We start from the raw sequence: 19,776 nt of genomic DNA, 5'->3' as shown, positions 1-19,776 counted from the left end.
CGGAGTCGCCCGTGGCTGTCCCCGAGCGCGGGGCCGGGGCCGCCCGCGGCGGCGAGGCGGGGCCGGGGCCGGGCGGAGCGGCGCGGCCGAGGGGAGCTGTCCCTTCAGCACCACCGCCACGCCGCTCCCGTCCCGTCCCGTCCCGCGGCTCCCTCCGCCCGCCCTGCGCAGCCCCGGCACCGAGCCCGGCCTGCGGCGGTGTAGGGACAGAGCCCTGCCAAAGCCCCCTCCCCGGAGATAGCGGCGTGAAAGCCCGCTCCCCATCCCCCCCCACCCACCACCACAGTCGTGCGGGACTGGTGTTCCAGCAATAATATTGTTTCAGTGGGACTGAAGTTTGTCTAAGGAAGTGATGGCTGAAAGCAACTCCCTGCCATAATAGTTTGGCGTCACCCAAAATATCTTCTAAATGTCTGTTTTTCATGTTGGATATAATGAATAAGGGGATAACAGCACAAGAAATGTGCATTGTGAGAGGCTGAGTCTCCAAGTGTCCTCTCCCAGACTGCATTACGTGGTTTATATCGGGAATAAAAGGATGCGTTTAAGCTTGTGAGGAAAATGTGCTCCTGCGTTAGGCCTTTAGACCAGTGCTGTTTCTCTTCAGGGTAAATGACGGTAATAACAAACTCCCCGGGATATTGAGATTTCGCAAATGCTGTAGAGACGTGTATTTAACACGAGCACCAAACCTCTCCTCTAACTTTGATGTTCGGTATTTACATTGACAGATGGTTATCAAATGAAGTGACACTCAAAAGAGAGTTCCACACCGGTCTGTAGCGGTACTGAAACCACATTTCCAAAAAAACTCCTCTTTTTTTTTCCCTCACACGAGATCAAACTACCGGTTTAACAGCCCGGCGCCAGGGAACACGCTTCTCAAACTATCAGGGATCATCCCGATTAAACGGGGCAATGTTACACCGAGTCAGGAAAACTCTGAATTCAGCGGGAGTATCCGAGAGCTACCGAGGAACAGATCGTTTGTAAAGTGCAAATGGACTGTGAAATGTGAAGTGCTCTAAGCGAGTTTGAACGTACTTCTGACAAACGGCAAATTACCACTTTTTCCGCAGTAAATCCAAACTACGCTAAACAGTGGGGGAGGGAAAGGCAGGGAGAAATGGAGGGGGAGGTATGTTTACAAAAACTGAGAGACGCAAGTATTTGTAACCTCTTACCTCTTCTTATCACACCTCCTTGCCCGTTGAGTACAAGTCCACACTGGGCCTCCACTGAGCTCTTAAGTAATGAGGGGGAAACAAGGAAAGAAAGGAAAGAAAGAAATCAGACACAGAAACCCACAGAGAGATCACACAGCTTTTGCTTTGTTACATGACTCGCCCAGGAACAATAGTTAAGGTGAACTGGAAAAACACAGTTACTCTCAGCGAGCCCAAGTGAAATCCTCCCACCATCCTGCCATCTGCCCCTACCCCAGCAAACGCAGAATAATTTTCCTTCCATTCCCAATTAAATACGGGAATTTATCCCGAACTGGCAACTTAGACCGGCAGTTACATGGCAGGATAGACAGACAAACAAGTACTTTTGAGAGAAGTGTATTCCCGCTCTACAGTTGCGCTCACAGAGGTAAAAACTTTAGTGCTTTTGTATGTTTGGCGGTATATTTATATTCGGGCACACAGCTGAATTCACAGATATCTTTTGCGACACGCATATACCGACTTAGAAAGTGTGCACAGAAGTAGACAAAGAGCACAAACAACAGATGACCTATTGGGCTTTGCCGGCTCCACAGAGTCGTGAGGGTGTTGTAACAATGCGTGTGTCCGCACATAGGTGGGGATGAATATGCATCTGTGCGCGCACACACACAGGCACCCATGTGTGAGTGTGGGGTGAAGAACCATCAAAAAACCTGCCTAGGGCTTCTGGTGCACGTCCGAAGAGATCTCACTTCTTTATTCTCCTGTTACAAGGCTGATTATTTGGGGATCTTCGCCCTCCTTAATAAATATTTTTATTGGAGTGATAAAAGACTTGAAAGGGTTGGGTTTTCTTTGGGTTTTTCCTTATGTTGGGGTTAAAAAAACACAACAAACCAAACCTAAATCTTTGCCCAGTGGAAATGTGTTAAAGACGCATTTTCCTCTACAAACAAACGAGGTATTGGACATGAAAGAGGCCTTTAAGGGTGTTAACCTATTCAACAGCCCGTGAAGAGTTAAGTAAATGCGGAGAGAGTCGGTGCATAATAAAAACCCCACTTTACAAAACAATCTTTACAGTCCTGGCTCTCTCCCCCACTTTCACCATATTGGCGCTGGCCCTGTAAGACCTTCCTTTTCAAGGCCCTTTTTTATTTTAAGTGTTCTGCCTTAAAGTGATTATGAAATCAATATGAAAAAAACTTGGCGACTGAGCATAAATTAAAGCGGTGATGGGAAAAGGTGTGACAGTTTTCTTTGTTGCCCATGGAAAATCTTTTTAGGGCACTGAAAGATGCCACTCCAGCTCCAAGACTGTTTGCATCTGTTAGGCTGACTTAAACCGCCCTCGAAACTATTGGACATTCACTTAAAATTCTGTGCAGGGAAAAGTATATTTACATTTGTTGCATTTGAAATGAGGCATATGCTGATGAACGTTTTAAAAAGAAAGACTAAGGAGAAAGGGGAAGACTGGTAAGACCACAATTTTGGTTTAAAAGTATTTCTGCGCAGTCCTGTTTCCGCTCGCCACCAAAACGCTTCCCTCTAAACCCGAAGTGATATTCGCGAGAGTCCAACTTGTTCTGAATCATCTAAGTCCTAACGACAAATATTAATATTTTCAACTTCTCACTGCTCAGGCTTTTTGATAGCTCTGCACACTCCCTCTTGTGTTCGGAAAAAGAGGGAGGAGGAAAAATAAAGAGGAGATTAGGTACAAACACCTAAGTATTTTATTTGATAATAACTTGTGATCGAAAAATTAATATTTTCCAAAGGAAAACTGTTGTTTTTCTTCTTCGTTAAATAAATAAAACAGGCTGTGCCTCTAGCAGCTTAACCAACCTTTTTTTTTTTTTTTTTTTTTTTTTTAAGGGAAACATGTTGTTTGGTCGGATGACATTGCATAAATGACCAGTTGAATGGCACTAAGTCGAAAATTGGATAAACTATGGTGCTTTTTTGCCCGGGACTTAGGCATTGTCTGCTGTCTTGCAAACGTTCCTAATCCCCTCTTTTGAAAAATACAAGGCTTTGTGCCTGCCAAAGAAAAAAAATTTGTACAGATACAAAAAAATCAGCAGCAGACGTGGTTATAAAAAGGAGTAAATAGGTTTTAGTTGGGGTTGAGCAGTGAATGGCAGATTTTTTTTTTTTTTTGAGGGGGTAACATAAGGAGATCCTTGTGAAAAATGTAAACAAAAAAAATGGCCAGAGAGGATAAAATTATACAGTGAATATTAGTGGAGAAAACTAGGTTTAAATAGCTAGAGTTTCCTCATCTGAGGTATAAAAGATAACATTCTTTGTTGGTGGTTTATTTTCTTCCTAGGGAAAAAAAAAAAAAACGGAAAAAAGGATTTCTTTTCCCTTATATAAAAAGATTGTTTGGATTATTTTGTTCGTGCTTTGATTTTAAGGGAAGTAAATAAACCTTAATTTTACAAACTTCGGGTTGATTTTTCCCGCCCCCCCCAAGCCTTTGACCGCTACATCTTTTTGGAAAGACCAACATAGCCAGCTTTGTATGCCAGGAAGCGAGGTATGGGGGAAAAGTAAGTACAGTAAATACGGTCCCGTTTGTCTCTCCCTGCTGATGGGGAAGCCCTCAGTTCCTCAGCTCGTCGGGAGAAGGAAGGTTGGCTTTTGATTTGGGGCACATCTCGTAATGGGGGTTAGGTACAGGATGGCGTTGTTTGCAATTTTGGAAACCAATTTCATTTAAGCAGCCGGCTCAGTTTAGCGGAGGTGAATTTTTAGTGCTTGGGAAAGGATTTCTGAGCGGATAAACGTGAGCTTTTGATACACAGAAATTGGATTTTTTAAATGGGTCCAGGTGCCGGTTAGGGTGGAGTAGATTAATTATTAGATAGATAGATGGATGAATTTAGCTTTATCTGCTTTATCTCTCACCCTATTAACACCTAGATCAAATATCGCGAGGCATTTTTATCATTCTGACTTTTTCTGACGAACATCTCTTTCCTCCGTTTATCCCTTTCCTCCCTCATATCTCGGAAGGTTTGCCTTTGTACGTCTGTCGGAAAGCAGATTTATTTCCTGCCCTGCCTTTTTTCTCTTTTCCTACTCCATGCCTTCCTTAAATCATTTGCCTGCTCTGTCGCTGCAAAGTGCTCCGCGCGCCGAAAGAAAGGAAAAGTTTAGGAAAAGCGAGAAGATGGGTTTGGTCTGGTTTGGTTTGGGTTCCGTGTGAGTGGGTCAGGGCTGGCACACGCACACGCACCCCGAAATCTCCGGGGGACCCCCATGGTCTCAGCCATCACAGAGACACAGCCCACGCGGCGAAGGCAGGAGCGAGGTTGTTTTTGTTTAATTTGTTTGTTTGGCCAAAGAAGTCCACTTGTTTGGTTGGGTTTTTTGTTTTTTTCCTTCCACATATTTTTCTTGCCGCTACCAGTCTGGAGGGGAAGGGCTCTGGATCGGATTTGGGATGACTCTTCCCTCCTTTGTATGAGCTATTCCGAGAAGAGGAAAATGGGGGTGGGGGTGGGGGTGGTGGGGGGGGTCCAGGGCAGGGGAGGGGAGGGGAAGGTACCTCGAAAGGAGATGGCATGCTATTTACCTGCAAATCGTCAGCTCCCGAGGCTGCAAGCCCAAGGCTTGGTCCTGGCAGGAGTCTTTGATCTGGATGCATCCCATATTGGGATCCATGGCTCATAAGAGACAGGTCGTGGCGGCGGTAAGCATCTAAGCACCCCAGCTCTCTCCTCTGCTCGTCCAAGCAGGAGGACTTGAGTGCCCGCGCATTGTGCAGGTTGATAAAATCAGTGGGTTCTCCATGGTGGATCTGCTGGTAATATTGCTGGGAGTGATGGAGAGAGTTCAAGGAGTAAGCGTCGGGGTTGACTGCCGGGTGGCTGTGTTGGAACTCGTAGTGGAAGGACTGGTGGTGCAGTGGGGTGTACTGGTGGTTAGTGGAGAAGTACGGGGAGGCGAACTCGGTGCCCGTGGTAGAGTAAGTGAGAGGAGATGAGGAGGAATAGGCGACGGTCGAGTTGGCCACAGACTCCAGGCATCCAAGCTGCATCAAACGGTAACTGTTTGATCCGTCATGACGTATCTGAAAGGAAGAAGTGAAAAGGAGACCCCAAAACTGGAGGTTTGTCATTGAAAACCCCGGGTACGCTTCTTCCAACCACGCTGTCCTGCATAGCTTCTCCCCCTGCAGAAGCGTCTAAGCCTGCCAGCAGCAACCCCAGCAACAAAAGATCCTTTCCTACCTTGGGCTGGTGCCATAAAGGTCTGTTCAAAAAATCATAAACAGCCCAGCCTGCCCTTAATACTGTCCAGCAAAAGGAATCCACGCACTGAAATAAAAACTATCTATCTATCTATCCATCTATTCATCCATTTATCCATCCATCTATCCATCCACCTCCTGATCACAGCTGTAATGTGGGGCTGACACAAAAAAAAAGTCATCAAACAGAGGAAACTACCGAGAATACACACAAGTCCCGTCCCTATGTTACAGCGTTACACATTGAGAAAGCTTTGCCGCCTGCTTGCCTTCCTTTCTTCCTTCCTTCCTTCTTTCCCTTCTTTTTTTTTTTTTTTGAACCCCTATTTTTCTTTCTTTTTAAAATAACGAATCAGATCCAAAATTCCCCCCCTCTTTTCCCTGCGTTTCGAAAGAAAGGAGAGTCCTGCTTTTTAGCGAGAACTCCCCATTCCTGGCGAGCTGGTGGTGATTTCTCTCCACTTCATTATATTATTAGGGGTATTATTCTGATTTTCGTTCTGGCAACGGTTTTAACGTGGTAATGAGTTGCCCTTGCTGGCGACAGATGTCATAACGAATTTTCTCTCTATACTTCTTTAAGTTATCTCTGAAGCCGGATTATAATTAAACGTAACGGTCCAATATGGATTTTAAAAAAATGGAAACAACCACACAGGCACATACACACACACATATGCACACACACGCACACACACATCCACACACACGCGCGCACACACACACACACACACTCACACACACAAAATACCTCTGCATCGTGGACGAGACCTGGAAAGGTAGTTGACATTTTTTGGTTCTCCGAAAAAAAAAAAAAAAAAAAAAAAAAGGGAGAGGAAAAAACCCCCAACTCTGGATAAAACTCCCCTCTCCAAATTAAAAAAAAAAAAAAAAAAAAAAAAAAAAAAAGGAAAAATTTGAAAAATCCAAAGTTCATGTATTTCCCCAATTTTTTTTAGAAAAAATCTCTACAGACAGAGAGAATTTGCAATGTATCTGCATAGATCAGATCTCTCGCTTTTCCATGCACCTCCTTAAAAACCTGTAGGAACAAAATTTTCCCTCTGCACAAAAGCTGCTCCCTGGATCAGATTTTGTACTTGCTGGGTATTTCTTTGGCTGATGTCGTAGGTCCCTTGGTAATATAGAAGTTTTGAAAATTAAGCATCAGCACTGAGAACTGGGAGGACAATAGATAGAGGAGCTTCATCCCAGGAGACAAGGAATAAATATTGTATCTTCGCCTAATAAGGAACTGTAGGTTCTTTCAACATTTTTATACATTTTTTCCTCCACTCTTTAGAATGCTTTTTCTTACCCAGGCTAATATGGGAACTAATCTGATCGAAGGGGGTATTTTGTGTACATTTTATTGGGAAGACATAAAGCTAATATATATAAATATATATTATTAAATCATCCTTTTCAATAGGTAAGTGCTCCTTCCTGTTGATTATACTGCTTTTAAATACTGACCAGAATCTAAGATTGCACATTTGTATGTGTGTCTGTTTAAGTGTATTTTTTTTTTCCTAAATGAAAACTATGTGGTTTGTTTTGGTTTGGGTTTGGTTTTTTTTTTTTTTTTTTTTTTTTTACCCTTTCATTTACATCGAATTTAAGTCCACCCCACACTCCAACCTGCTTTTAAAGCTGCCTAATATGTTATCTTACAGGCTTCTTTAAATAGCATTTTCAGACATAAAACTAGGGTGAGACCACAAAGTATCACTGCAGTGACACATGATATTATGGAATTATACATAAAATACATATAGATCTACGGAATTATATCTGTAACAGGAGAAAGAAAAATAGGGAAGGGGACGTAAGAGCTAAAGACCACTGATAGCTGGTTCGACATTTCCAAGTGCCGATAAATTTTGGAGATGGGAACACACGGAGCCTGCGTAGCCCTGGGTTGCAAAGCTGAAGGGGTACGTGATTTATTTATTTAGTGACACCGGTCCGAGGAGCTGCCACTCGGGGAATAAGTCCTGTCTGCCTGCTCGGCGCCCCCCTGTCCTTCTGCCCCCAGGTAGCGGCTCTCCAGCCCCGCAGTGACTGCGGGCTCCGCCCGGGGAGCGCCCGGGGGGGGGCACCCGCTGCCAGGCGAGGTCGGGGCGGCGCGGGGGGACTCACACACCCTCCGCGAAGATGCCAGCCCAAATGGCATTTCCCGGCGGAGAGGCTCTGCTGATGGCTAGCTTCCACCCGAGATAAGCCTGGAGATAGGAGAGGGTGTAACTTGCTTTTAATTGCCATTTAATTTGGGTCGCGTTTAAGCGTTTAAGCTGCGAAGGTGTCTTAATAATAAGCCGGAGGCAAAGAGGCATGTGGCTCCCTGCCTCGCTCTTTCCTCTTTCCTCTTTTTTTTTTTTTTCCAAGGTCCAGGTTTTGGGAGGGTTTATTGGTATCTGTTCATGCAGGCTAACAGGAGCTGTCACTCAGCCCTCTTTTCTTCCTACAAATGGACAAAGGCACACGACTGGAATGGAAATGCATTGTCTGAGATGGGAAAGTGCGGGTATCCCGGTGGGCGGGGGGGGGGGGGTGGGCAGTGGGAACACATCACACCTCTCCAGACTGCTGCTGGGGAGCTGGGCTCTACCCGAGCCCCCCGCCCCGCCCGGCCTAGCGGGGAAGGAGGGAAGGAAGGAGGAAGGGAAGGAAGGGAAGGGAAGGGAAGGGAAGGGAAGGGAAGGGAAGGGAAGGGAAGGGAAGGGAAGGAAGGAATTCGGAAGGAAGGAATTCGGAAGGAAGGAAGGAAGGAAGGAAGGAAGGAAGGAAGGAAGGAAGGAAGGAAGGAAGGAAGGAAGGAAGGAAGGAAGGAAAGAAGGAATTGCTTCTTTCTCCTCATCATTTGGACTTCCTACAGTTCTAATGTTGGTAAAGGAACACAAATATTTCTCCCCAATATATAACTGAAAAAAACCCTAGGAATTCTTCCAAGTTCAGATTTTGTTTGATCTTCCCAAGATTTTGATACTAGAGAGGATTAAAAAAAGCCACAGGACAAAACCCACCCTAATGATGTGAACACACTTTGCCCTTTCCAACAGCCCTTTGGAGTGTGGCGAGCGCAGTGGAAACAGCTACACCAGCCTTGAGTAGGGCGGCTCAGACCTGACAAAAAAAGTTAACACACCATAAACACACCTTCCCGATGGAGGGAGAGGCAGGAGACGCTTTCATTCCCTTCAAGAAGGAAGACAAACACCCTCCCAAATATTCATGGCAGAGCACTCCGCAGCTCTGTTCACTTTCGTTATTTGCACTGTGCCACTTTAGTCCTATGGGGTTTTTTCGGTTTTTTTTTTTTTTTTTTTTTTTTTTTTGGTTTCTTGTGATTTTTTTTTTCTTTTTCTGGAGAAGGGAGGAGAAAAGGTTTTCCTCGACCTGGCCAAGCAAGCCCGGCTCAGTGCGTGAAGGGGGGCACAGACGGCGAGGGGACACGAGCAGAGCGACCCTGGCAGAGGCAGCGCGGAGCGCACCGAGCCCCCGCCGTGACTGAGGGCGCTCCAGGGCGGCAGCGTTTCCCAGCAAGTCACCCCACAGGACACTTGTCCCTCTACGCACTTATTTATTTTGTCTTCAGGAATCCACGTGTGTGAGAGAGCGATTTGGGGACGGACTCCCTTCTTTTGAATCCCTTGGGTGTCGCGGTGCCGGTACCACCCCTCTCTGAGCGCCGCGGGGTAGGACACGCACGGTGCAAGGGCTGGTGCCTTCCCAGCTCTCTGCCCGAGCTGGCAGGACACCACCCCGCTGCAGGAGATCAGTCTTGCGAGAGATCTCCCCCGTCCCGACCCCTTCCCCCTCCATCCTCCCTTCCCACGCACACGCAGGCCAGACGAGCCCACCGCCGCGCCACCAGCCAGAGCGGAGCCCAACTTCGTTTCAAACAACAACAAAGCCACCAAAATGGTTTTGTTTGGAGGAAAGTTTATAAGAAACCCGGCTTGCCAGATGCACGTTACTGGTCAGTTCCATCTGTTAGCTTCGTTTACAGACCCCCCAAAAAAATCATATAGACCGTTTGCGCTTTTAACTCCCCCCAATCCAATTAATAACACGAGTCAAACTGCAAAGCACTTATTAATTGCTCCCAAAGAAAAATCTTTCAGGAAAGTTAATTGGGAGCTTTCTGGTTTTCCAACCAGTGCTATGAGCAGAGCTGACAGACTTTGCCTTGAGTTTCATTGTGGCTGAGCACGTTGTTTATCCCCTGCCTAAAGTTTGCTTCTGCTCCTGAGCTACAGATTTTTTTTTGTTTTTAAGGAGTCCGGAAAAAAAATCGGACTGGGCGGGGAAGGGTGGGGATTTTGGGGAAAAAAAACCCCAAACCCACAAGACAATTAAAAGTTCCTCTCTGGGATCATCTCACTTCTCCTGATTCATTGAAGTGTGCAAAGTGTCTGGTGCTGCTGCAGTGACATAGTCTGGGCTCGACGTCTGGCTGCTGCATGAGAGCAGCTCCTGAGACTCACAGAGCTGTCTCACCTCCTGTTTGTCCTGCGAATATTTCCCAGCATTTAGGAGACTGAAATCACGATTTTCCCTTTAATTGCTCCATCCAGCCTTAGCTCCTGCATTTTGTTGGTCACCCAATAATAGTTAAATTTATCCTTAATTAAGAGCCTTCTCTTCCACTGAAAGTCACCAAAACTTGGTCTTTGCTGGACCTAAACTTCTGATGACTTTTGCTGGAGTTTCTTGTGTCTGAATGAGACCAGGGAGTAGTTCAAGCCATCACAGGCAGCTGGAGTCAGCAGTGCTGGGGTGTTCGTCAGCCAGTAAGGGCTTTTTTTGGTGTCCATCCCCTTTGTCCTTTGCAGTTCCTAAAATTTGAGGGCTGTGAGCTTTGGGGATGCTCAGCTGACCTAAAAGAAAATCAGCCCTGGGATCACTTTTCTTCATGCCTGGGCTCCGAGCATTGTTGGCAGACATATTTCTATTGACCCTGAGATTATCTCAGTTGATCAGAGCTTGCTGCTGATAACAAACAACACCAAGGTTGTGAGTTTGATCCTTGTATGGGCCATTCTTTGTCTTACCTTTTTCTCCTGCTCCATTAACTCCTCCCTCTTGTCTGGCAGAGGGTCTGAGCCTGATCATGGTCCCCTCTGTGCTAAACATCACCACCCCATCTCCCTTCCCTGAATTTCACAGGCAGAGAAAACCTCGGGAGAGGTCCAGACTTCTGCAGGTGGGAGGTAGGGAGCTGGTAGCCCCCTCCACGTACACCCACAGATTATGAACTGCATTTTCAAGCAAACCTGTCTGTGTGAGAGGGACGTGTTTTTTTCCCATTTCCCTTTAAGAAACATTATTGTGAGAGTCCAAATAACATTATATTGCTTTTCCTCTGCCAGGGAGGATGGTTTCATATTGGAGTTCACAGAGTGTACCTATGGGCAATGGAAATGGGGAGTTTTGAAGTGGTTTTATTTGAGCCACAAGACAAGAGACGTCCTGGAAAAGATTTTTCCCTGCCCTCTGGACACAGCTTCCAAGCCCACCATCATGTTTCCTCCTCCTTGCAAATTTCTATTCCACATCACCCCAACAGCTGAAAGACAACATTTTGGGGCAGAGAAAATGCATTTGCAAGTAATTAAAATGTTGTGAATATATCAGTCAAAAATTAAAGAGTATATCTGGTGTCTCCAGTCACTTCTTTGATGGCAGCAAGGCTTCCTACTTGTTGAGGCTTTCATGAAGATGTGAGGGCAGCTGTGTTTCAAGCCAGGTACCTGGTGTCATTCAGAGTAAATGCAAAGGGAGAGGTGGGGTGGCTTCAAATGTGTCAATATTGATCAATATTGCCTGGCTGTAAACCAGACCATTGCTCATTTGCAGTGAATGTCATTCACACCATTCCATGCAAGGATCAGGAGGGCAGAATTTGTGGCCACTGCATTGCAACTTGACTTTCAAGGTATTTGGCAAGGGTGGTCCATTGACTGCATGTCAGAGAGACCCCTTTCCATTCATTTCTCCCATCCTCCTCCTCCTTATCTCTTTCTTCCCTGCTGGCTGCTGCCTATTGCCATCCAAACAGGGCAGTGAGCCCCACAGTCCCTATTTCTTGTGATAAGAGTCCTGGTGATGTGACTTCACTGATTCTTCTTCAAACCCCCTTTCCCAGAACCACAGGTTTACTTTTTTCATGGAGCTGCTCCTCATGCTTATCCTCTCCACTCATCTGATCTTGCAGCCATAGAATTTCTCCTTCTCTAAGTGTTTTCCCACACCTCCCTGAGCCTCCATCCCATCTGTCTTTGCTCTCCAGCCAGACCCCAAGAAAGCAGCTTGTCTTGGCTTATGCTTGTCGAGGTGTGGAGATCCTCCTGGGGACTCTGCCTAGGGCCTCTTCTTACACGGCTCCTAGGGCTGTACCTGCTCCATGGAGGCCTCTCCACCTGGTCCTCATTTCCAACAGCCTCTGATGTATCCTGGTCTTGCACACACTCCTGCTTTAAGGCATTTATTTCGTCACCACTGTTTTGTTACCAAGCTGTCTACCCACCTTCCCTCCCTCCTTTAGGCACCTGCAACACGAAAAACAGGCTGCCTCCACTCTTCCCCCTTTTGGGATTTCCCCCCTTTCAGTCTTCACACAACACCGGTTTTGCCAGTGCCTTTTACTGCTATGTTCCTAATTTCTTTCAGCATCTCTTCCGCATCCCTTAGGGGGGTAACATGCCGACTGTTTGTGGCAGCTGTCCTCGCTCCAGTTCTGCAAGTACCGAGACAAAGAAAAGCCTCCCTTCCTCCTTCCAGCTTTCTCTTTAAAGCAAACACTGCTTCTTCTGTCAAGTGCTCTTGCCATCCCTTAGAAGCCATTTTTATTTTCCAGTGACTTCTTCTGTACTTGAAGAATGGCCTATTACTTTATTTATCTTGCTCTCTTGTGCAGTTCTTTCATTCCTCAACTTGGCTGGTCTCCCATCTCTTAGACTTGCTCTCCTTTCTCAGGTAATCCTGTCAGACCTCTTTTCTTTTTACGTGATCCATCTCACTCCTGTAGGTCACTTTTTTACCCTTAAATCCTGTTCTGATTCTGTGGCTATCTGAAGGCATTTACAGCTGCGAGAAACCGAATCACAATAATTTTGGAGAATCCTCTAATAATCTCTTTTCCCTTTTGTTAAATTGATTTGTTAAATTTCTCATATTCTGTGCAGTTTGCTGTTCTGAAAAGGGATGTTTGGTTATAATTACAAACCTAACCAGAATGTAATTCCTCTTCTCCGTGAGAGCCTTGCCTTCTTTCACATCAGCAGCTCATCAGCCAATTCCCCTTTGCTTTTAAGCCATTGAGGCTTTTAAATATTGGGAAAGGAAGAATTCACACTTATCCCATCAACATTTTGTTCCCTCAAGTTTACATCAAGGAAGAAGCCAGGAATTGTCCCTTAAAGAATCTTTCTCTATGATGATGCTTTTTTTTTGAATTGTGATCACGCTGGTTTTTTTTTTTTTGGCTCTGACCATTTTTTCTAACTGCTTCATTGAGGATTTCTCCATCATTATTGTTGTTGTAAGTTATTTCCACTATTAATGCCTTACTGGGAAACTGTTAAAAGGCAACACAGACATAAGCATCTCTGTTCATGGAATGGGATGAGGTTAGAAATTTAACTGTAGAGCAGAATGAAACCACATAATGGTGAAAAGCCCCAAAATGTGACTTGAAAACTAACAGAAGGCCCCATTCAAATTCTTGCTCCACTTCTTGAAGATCTGGAATAGGTTGCCCAGAGAAGCTGTAGATTCTCCGTCCCTGGAAGTGTCCAAGCCCAGGCTGGATGAGGCTTGGAGCAACCTGGGATAGTGGAAGGTGTCCCTGCCCATGGCAGGGGGTTGGGACAAGGAGATCTTTAAGGTCCTTTTCCACCCAAACCATTCTATGATTCTTGTGATATGAACATTTGAACCTTGGCCTTCTAGACCTAATAATTCATGTAAAATCTTGTGGGTTTCAACATGGATATTCCTCAGGACAGGAGTGGAATAGTGGAAAAATGTGGACTTAGGAAAACCATTCTCTGACATTTTCACTTGGCTCTTCAAACTGCAGCCCATACTTTCCTTAAAAATAGCTTGATTAAAAAAGAAATTTGTAAGACACTTTCCCTGCCTTTTTAAAAATCTATCTACCAAAGAGAAGATCTGAAGCCTTCTTCCATAGAAAGCAGAATAGGAAGCTCTATGAGATATTCCTGCTCTTTGATGTAGCATAATATCCATACTCAACCAAGGCAACAGGAAAGTTCCATATGTGATGGGGATTTTGCATTAAACCATTAAAATTTAGTGGAAAATCTCATCACAACCTTAGATTTTGCTGCTCAGGAGAAAGCACTGGGGATGAAACTGGAAATCTTGCAGTTACCTGGTGCATCCCATTAAAAGATCTCTCTTTTTCCCTCTTGCCAGTTTTAGCCCACAGGGCCAGTCTAAACCAAACTGTCCACATGTAACCAGCTAAACTAGGACTTTAGAAACTCTCCTGATCACAGACTGGCTAAGAAGGCATTTTCCACATTATTTGCTGGATGTGTTTCAATGCATGAGGCAAAATCTTATCATTAAACTTCTCTCTGGTAGTGGAGAATGAAAACATCTGTAGACTGTGATGTATTAAAGATGTACCTTATATTAGAATCATCCATAATTAATGCAGACATTCCAATAAATAATACAGTGTCAAGTTCTTTGGATTATTGAGTGTACTCCACTTATGCAGTGGCAGTAATCGTGAGCAAGTTTCCTTACCTAATTAAACACTGTGCCCCGCTATGTGTTTAAATAACATTGAAGTTGTGACACAAACTTAAAAGAGTAAATTCAAAGGTAAGGTTGACATCTTTGCCCTCAGCTCATGACTCTTGCACTGATCGCTTCTCCCATTTTTTCCCCACTTGTGTGTATTCCTGGATATATATTTTCATGGATTTTTTTACCCCTTACACTGAGTTTTTAGCCTTAACACTTTAAAATTAGGTGTAATACCATTAATATTTTAAAGAGATTCTTTTCTCAAGGGCCTGAAATTGCTCTGAATAGCTCAAATAAATCTGTATTTGGCTTAAGTAATATATAATTTTTACTGAACACATATATTTGTTAACATATTTGAAAATGGGACTTGTATTGACCCAAGAATCTTGGGTAGGTGCAGAGAAACCACTGTATATTTTTTATTGGTTCAGTATTCAGGCATTTGCTATTAAAATGCATAAGATGTATCCCCAAAACTGAAGCCAGCTACTTCAGAGACATAAGATTCCACCGAGGGAATAGGTATTTATGCTTTAAAAACATATTTTAATTTCCCAATTGATCATAATAGCTCATGCATAAAAGCAAGAGATTTTGGGATTTCTATTACTTTAAAATCGGGCATTAAAATTCATTTTGAAGAAGGTTGGTTTGGTTTTTTTTTTTCCTAATTTCTTTCCAGAAATAAGACCTTTTCTACAGGATCGGATTTTGGAATGAGGTCTCTGGTAGAGGAGACATCATTCACAACCTGACAATAGCTACCAGAGGCTTGATAATGAATGTGCTGGTAGAGCTCACTGTGAGCTCCATTCTGCATCCCAGACTCATGCCAGTAATCCCTGTCTAAGCCAGTTGTCTCTTTGACCTCTGTGGGCCTGAGCACACTGGTGAAGGTGCTGGGGTCAGGCAGTAAAAGACTAGTACTCCCTTGAATGAGGGATCTGCTCCAAAGATCACCTTAAGTCAATGGAATTCTTTCCCTGGAATTCAAAGAGCTGTGGAAAATGCCCTAAACAAGTATTTGGATTTGTATTGTGCCTAAAATATATGAAGAATAAAAGGAAAAATAAGAATGTAATAATGTCTGCCTGGAAAATATCTTTAATTTAAAACATTAGTTCCATAGTCTGAAAGCTGAAAAATATTTATTGTATATTTGCGAACCATGAGAAAAATTCCTTCCTTCCTTCCTTCCTTCCTTCCTTCCTTCCTTCCTTCCTTCCTTCCTTCCTTCCTTCCTTCCTTCCTTCCTTCCTTCCTTCCTTCCTTCCTTCCTTCCGAATTCCTTCCGAATTCCTTCCTTCCTTCCTTCCGAATTCCTTCCGAATTCCTTCCTTCCTTCCAAATTCCTTACTTCCAAATTCCTTCCTTCTGAATTCCTTCCCTCCCTCCCCTTATACAGCAGTACCATTATATGTATGTACATATATGTACTACTGCTGTGGACACTAATTACTCAGTTTCTAAACTGTGACCTAAAGTGTGGTTTTCAGCAGTAATTCCTCTCAATTTGTGTTATCTGACTGTTCTGGAATGATTATTTGCAGCCCAGTGAATGAAACATGGACAGTCAGGAATTTTTGATTGTACAATAAAATGACTGCAATTGAAGAGCAATGTTTTCAGTAGTTTAAAGAAAATGGGCTATAGCTTACTGGCCCCATCAGCAGAGTGCTCAGCTGAAACAAATGCTTAACTGTATTTCTAGAATTACAAAAAAATTAAAAAAAGGCAAGAAAGTTCATTTAGCACCAGTAAGCAACATTCATTCAGGATGGAAACAGAAACAAGCACTCAGATTAGCAAAGGCCAGGATATAACTTTGGTTCGTATGTTTTAGGGGCAAGGTACATCAGCCATGTATTAAATGATGGTCAAATGAATAGATTATTTGTCATAAAAAGACTCAAAATTGGTATTTCTAACAATGCTCTTGTATATATTTCTATTTCCTTAATGAAACAAACCTGTGACTAAAATAAAGACCTTCACACTCCCTCTCTATAAGGATATATCACATCATAGAGATATATAATGCACTTTTATGTATGTATGATAGTGAAAGAGATTTTACAATAATTTGCACAGCTGTTTCATAGCTTTAGATGAAATACAGAAACACATCCCTTATGCACCTGCAATTTCTCACCACAGCAGTGGGAAATGCTGAGCTGTTGTCAGCAGTCCCACCTGCCTGCAGAGATTCAAGGGCATGGCCAAGACTTTGCACCCACACTCGTATCCCCCAAATTCCTATCTTAGTTACTGTGCATCCAAAAGGTCATAGGAAGAGGATATATTTCTCTCAGCTGTAAATGTGAACATTTGGTTTCATTATAACTGTACCCCTGACCCTAAATTTGCAACCCTTAAAGATTAGCTTAAACAGAAGATCAGTTTGGCTTATAGGGATGAGCATTGATTTTTTTTTCCCTGCAGCGCATGACACTGGCCTGGCTATTAACAGAGGAGAAAATATTATTCCCTGTGGCTAAGAGTTTCTTTACATAGAAAGAAGATATATATCATTGAATCATGGAATAGTTTGGGTTGGAAGGGATCTTTAAAGATCTCCCAGTCTCCTGCAATGAACAGGAACATCTCCAACTAGACCAGGTTGCCCAGAGCCCTGTCCAACCCGCTGTTGAATGTTTCCAGGGACTGGGCATCCACCACCTCTCTGGGCAACCTGTGCCAGTGTTTCAGCACCCTCACCATAAAAAAGGGCATCCTTACCTCTAGTCTGAATCCACATAAATATGTGTGTGTGTGTGTTTTTATACATATATTTTTAGACGCATACATGGAATGCTATCACCAGCTTATTACCTGCTGCCCTGCAGGATGGGTTTCTAAAATGAAAAGTTACTTTTCTTTATTGTCTTCAAAGAACACCCTGAGCTAGGTTAGTTGTTTGTAGTAACCCAAGGGAGGAAGAAAGCCTGTTTAGTATCCCTCTTCTTTCTGGCAGGCAGAGGCAGGCTGCGATGTGGCCGCCCCCCCTCCCCTCTCCCTCCCCGGCTGCGGGGTGAGTCCCCCCTGAGCCCCGCCGGCGGGAGCTGTCCATTCAGCACCCGCCCGCCCAAAAACAACAAAAGCAGGGAAATATTAATTAATTAAAAGAGGGGGGGGGGAAGAGCTAAAAAAAAAAAAAAAAAAAAAGCCAATCTGCTCAATCCTCTGCCTGCAGGCAGACTCTAACGGAAACCACATATGCTTTGCCTCTCCCTATAAGAAATCTTCATTGGGGCATTAAAATACTTAAAAGGATTAGTCGTTAAATACTTGTACATTTGGTTTAATTCACTAGAAACGCTATGTCACAGGGTTACATCAGAAAGCTAGGGAGTTTTAATCTCACTTGCAGTATTTACCTAGATGTTTTATTCCTTCTGCTGCTTGTTACAGGGATAATATTAATATCCTACTTGTCCAGAGGGAAGAAGTTTAAAAAAAACAAAAAAGAGCTGGCTGCTCTCTGATGGTATAAAAATATCAAAGAGACTTTTAAGGTAAAACAAAACAAAACAGCATGAACTGGAGTGTGGCATTCCTTCCCACCGCCTGTTGCTTATTCCTAATTGTGATGATGGAGGGGTAAGGAGCTGTTGTTTTAGGAGAATAGAATAATTTAGATTCTACAGGACTTGAGACATGGGAGATGGTGAGTTTGTTTAAAGCAATTTCCTTTTCTTTAAACCTCAGTTTCCCTCTGCGACAGGTGTGCACCTCCTTTGTACCTCCTCTTGCAGTGCAGTAGCTAAACATTTTGGCAAGGGTCCAGAAGAAGTTGTCTTCAAATAAGTAAAGACACAGGGGTTATAAATCTAAATAAGGCAGGCCCAGAAATCCCTTACCATGAACTTCCCAATGGAGAGGGCAACAGATCTCTAGGAGGACATCCTCATGTGAGACTTGTCTGGTTGTGTGACCAGAGGCAGATAATGGACTGTTAAGAGCTTAAAACTTTGCTCAAGTTGCAGAGGCTCCTGCGCTGACATTCCTTCCTGTAGCTATATCCAATCTAAAAGACTTCAAGGAATGAGGTATCACTGAAATTGTTTGCTTTCCCAATCAAGAGTTACTTTATTCATGTTCCAGGCTGTTTAGATGAAACAAACAAACAAACAAAAATAAAAGAGTTAAGGGTGGAATTCTGGTCCCATTTAAGTGAATGAGTATATTGCTATAAATTTCTGTTAACTTCAAAAGAAATAAAACAAGTGAAGTGGCATACATTCAGTATTTCCAAGAAAGAAGCCTTGGATTTCTCATAGAAAGGGAAGAAGAAATTGAGACAAGTTCCATCACAAAGTTCTTCCTTTGCTTTGCAGTATCTGAACAGCAGAACGACCCATAGCCAATCATTTTCACTGTATGCATGGATTTATCACCATTAACATTAGCCTCACTGGAAGATCTGCTCTGGCTTCAACAAGATACAACCTAATCTCATGGTATTTCCTCTTGGCCACCAAACTGAGTCAGGCAATCTCCAGAAGTAGCAACATAGAGGGTCCTGTTAAAAAAAAAAAAAAAATAATGTCAATGGCTGCGTGTAGGGGTACAGAACAAAAATTAAAATGCACACTTCCCATCTCCAAAGTACAACATATCTGCCAATAATCTGGAACATAATTTCAGCACTCAGATTTAATCTCAGATATCACCCTTCAGAGCTAAAAATTACAGTGTTTTAAAGCAGTCAGGTATGGGGTGGGGTCTGGATAAGTCTCATCGAATTAGGCACTTTGTTGGTTTGGGTTCAGAGATAGCATCCTTTTTTATGATTGCCATACCATTCTCCTTTCAAACTCTGGAAGAGGAGCATTCCTGGGAGTTGGCCAGAAGTCTTTCTGCATTCCTGAATGATATAAGGAGCATAAGGAATACCATTCACTATACAGTGCCTCAGAAGACAAATCGTTGACTCTCATAATCTAATATAAATATTTATTTATTTATTTGTGGAAATCCTCCCTCTGCTTTAGGGTGTGTTATACCTTCTAGACCTCTCAGCCTAATTTAATTTTTGGGGGTGTTTGAATATCACCCTGCCCTTGACATAAAGAGTACTTTTTGTGTGAGTCTTTGTGCTGTGTTGTGCTTTTTTTCCCGCTCAAAAGCAGAGAATGGTTTCTTGTACTCAAAGCATAAACGCAGCGGCCCATGAGACTGCTTGGATGAGGACTAGATAAGAGAGTTACATTAGGGCAGAAATTCGGGTCACATCATATCAAACTGAAAGCATGAGGCCAAATATAGGCTTGGCTAATAATATTTATACACAATCATTTAAAATGTGAAAACTTCTGCCATGCAAGAAACCTCCTTTCAGTCTCAAGTGCAGGTATTTTCAATAGGGCTGTACCACTGTTTGCTAAAATGCATTTGCATCTTCTTTGCATTATTTATTGTTATCCTGCAGGCTGGATTGTCACACTAAGCATGATTTATGTCGCTGAATTTTATCAGCTTCTGCTAGATTATATTTTCAAGTGGTGCCCCTGGACTTTAGGAAGAGAAATGTCAGTGCAAGTCTTT

The 19,776-nt window shown here is 43.6% G+C and overlaps 1 protein-coding gene across 3 annotated transcripts in view; it reads right to left on the bottom strand.

Annotated features, from left to right (window-relative positions):
• Positions 1-6,267, bottom strand: part of TFAP2D (transcription factor AP-2 delta) — a 52,087-nt gene extending 45,820 nt beyond the window's left edge. The window contains exons 1-3 of one of the 3 annotated variants that reach the window (XM_010393193.4): positions 6,191-6,267; positions 4,762-5,259; positions 1,185-1,245 (exon numbers count right to left, since the gene is read on the bottom strand). In XM_010393193.4, coding sequence (XP_010391495.1) covers positions 1,185-1,245; positions 4,762-5,259; positions 6,191-6,229 — 598 coding nt within the window. In that variant the 5' untranslated portion in view covers positions 6,230-6,267. Of the gene's footprint in view, positions 1-1,184; positions 1,246-4,761; positions 6,057-6,190 lie in introns of those variants that run through there. The other 2 variants (XM_010393194.4, XM_019282116.3) reach the window with 2 other exon arrangements.
• Positions 6,268-19,776: the final 13,509 nt, after the last annotated feature.

This window comes from Corvus cornix, chromosome 3 (assembly GCF_000738735.6).
Source record: "Corvus cornix cornix isolate S_Up_H32 chromosome 3, ASM73873v5, whole genome shotgun sequence".
In the NCBI taxonomy this organism is placed as follows: domain Eukaryota; kingdom Metazoa; phylum Chordata; class Aves; order Passeriformes; family Corvidae; genus Corvus; species Corvus cornix.
This window is presented reverse-complemented; position numbering and strand designations above follow the sequence as displayed.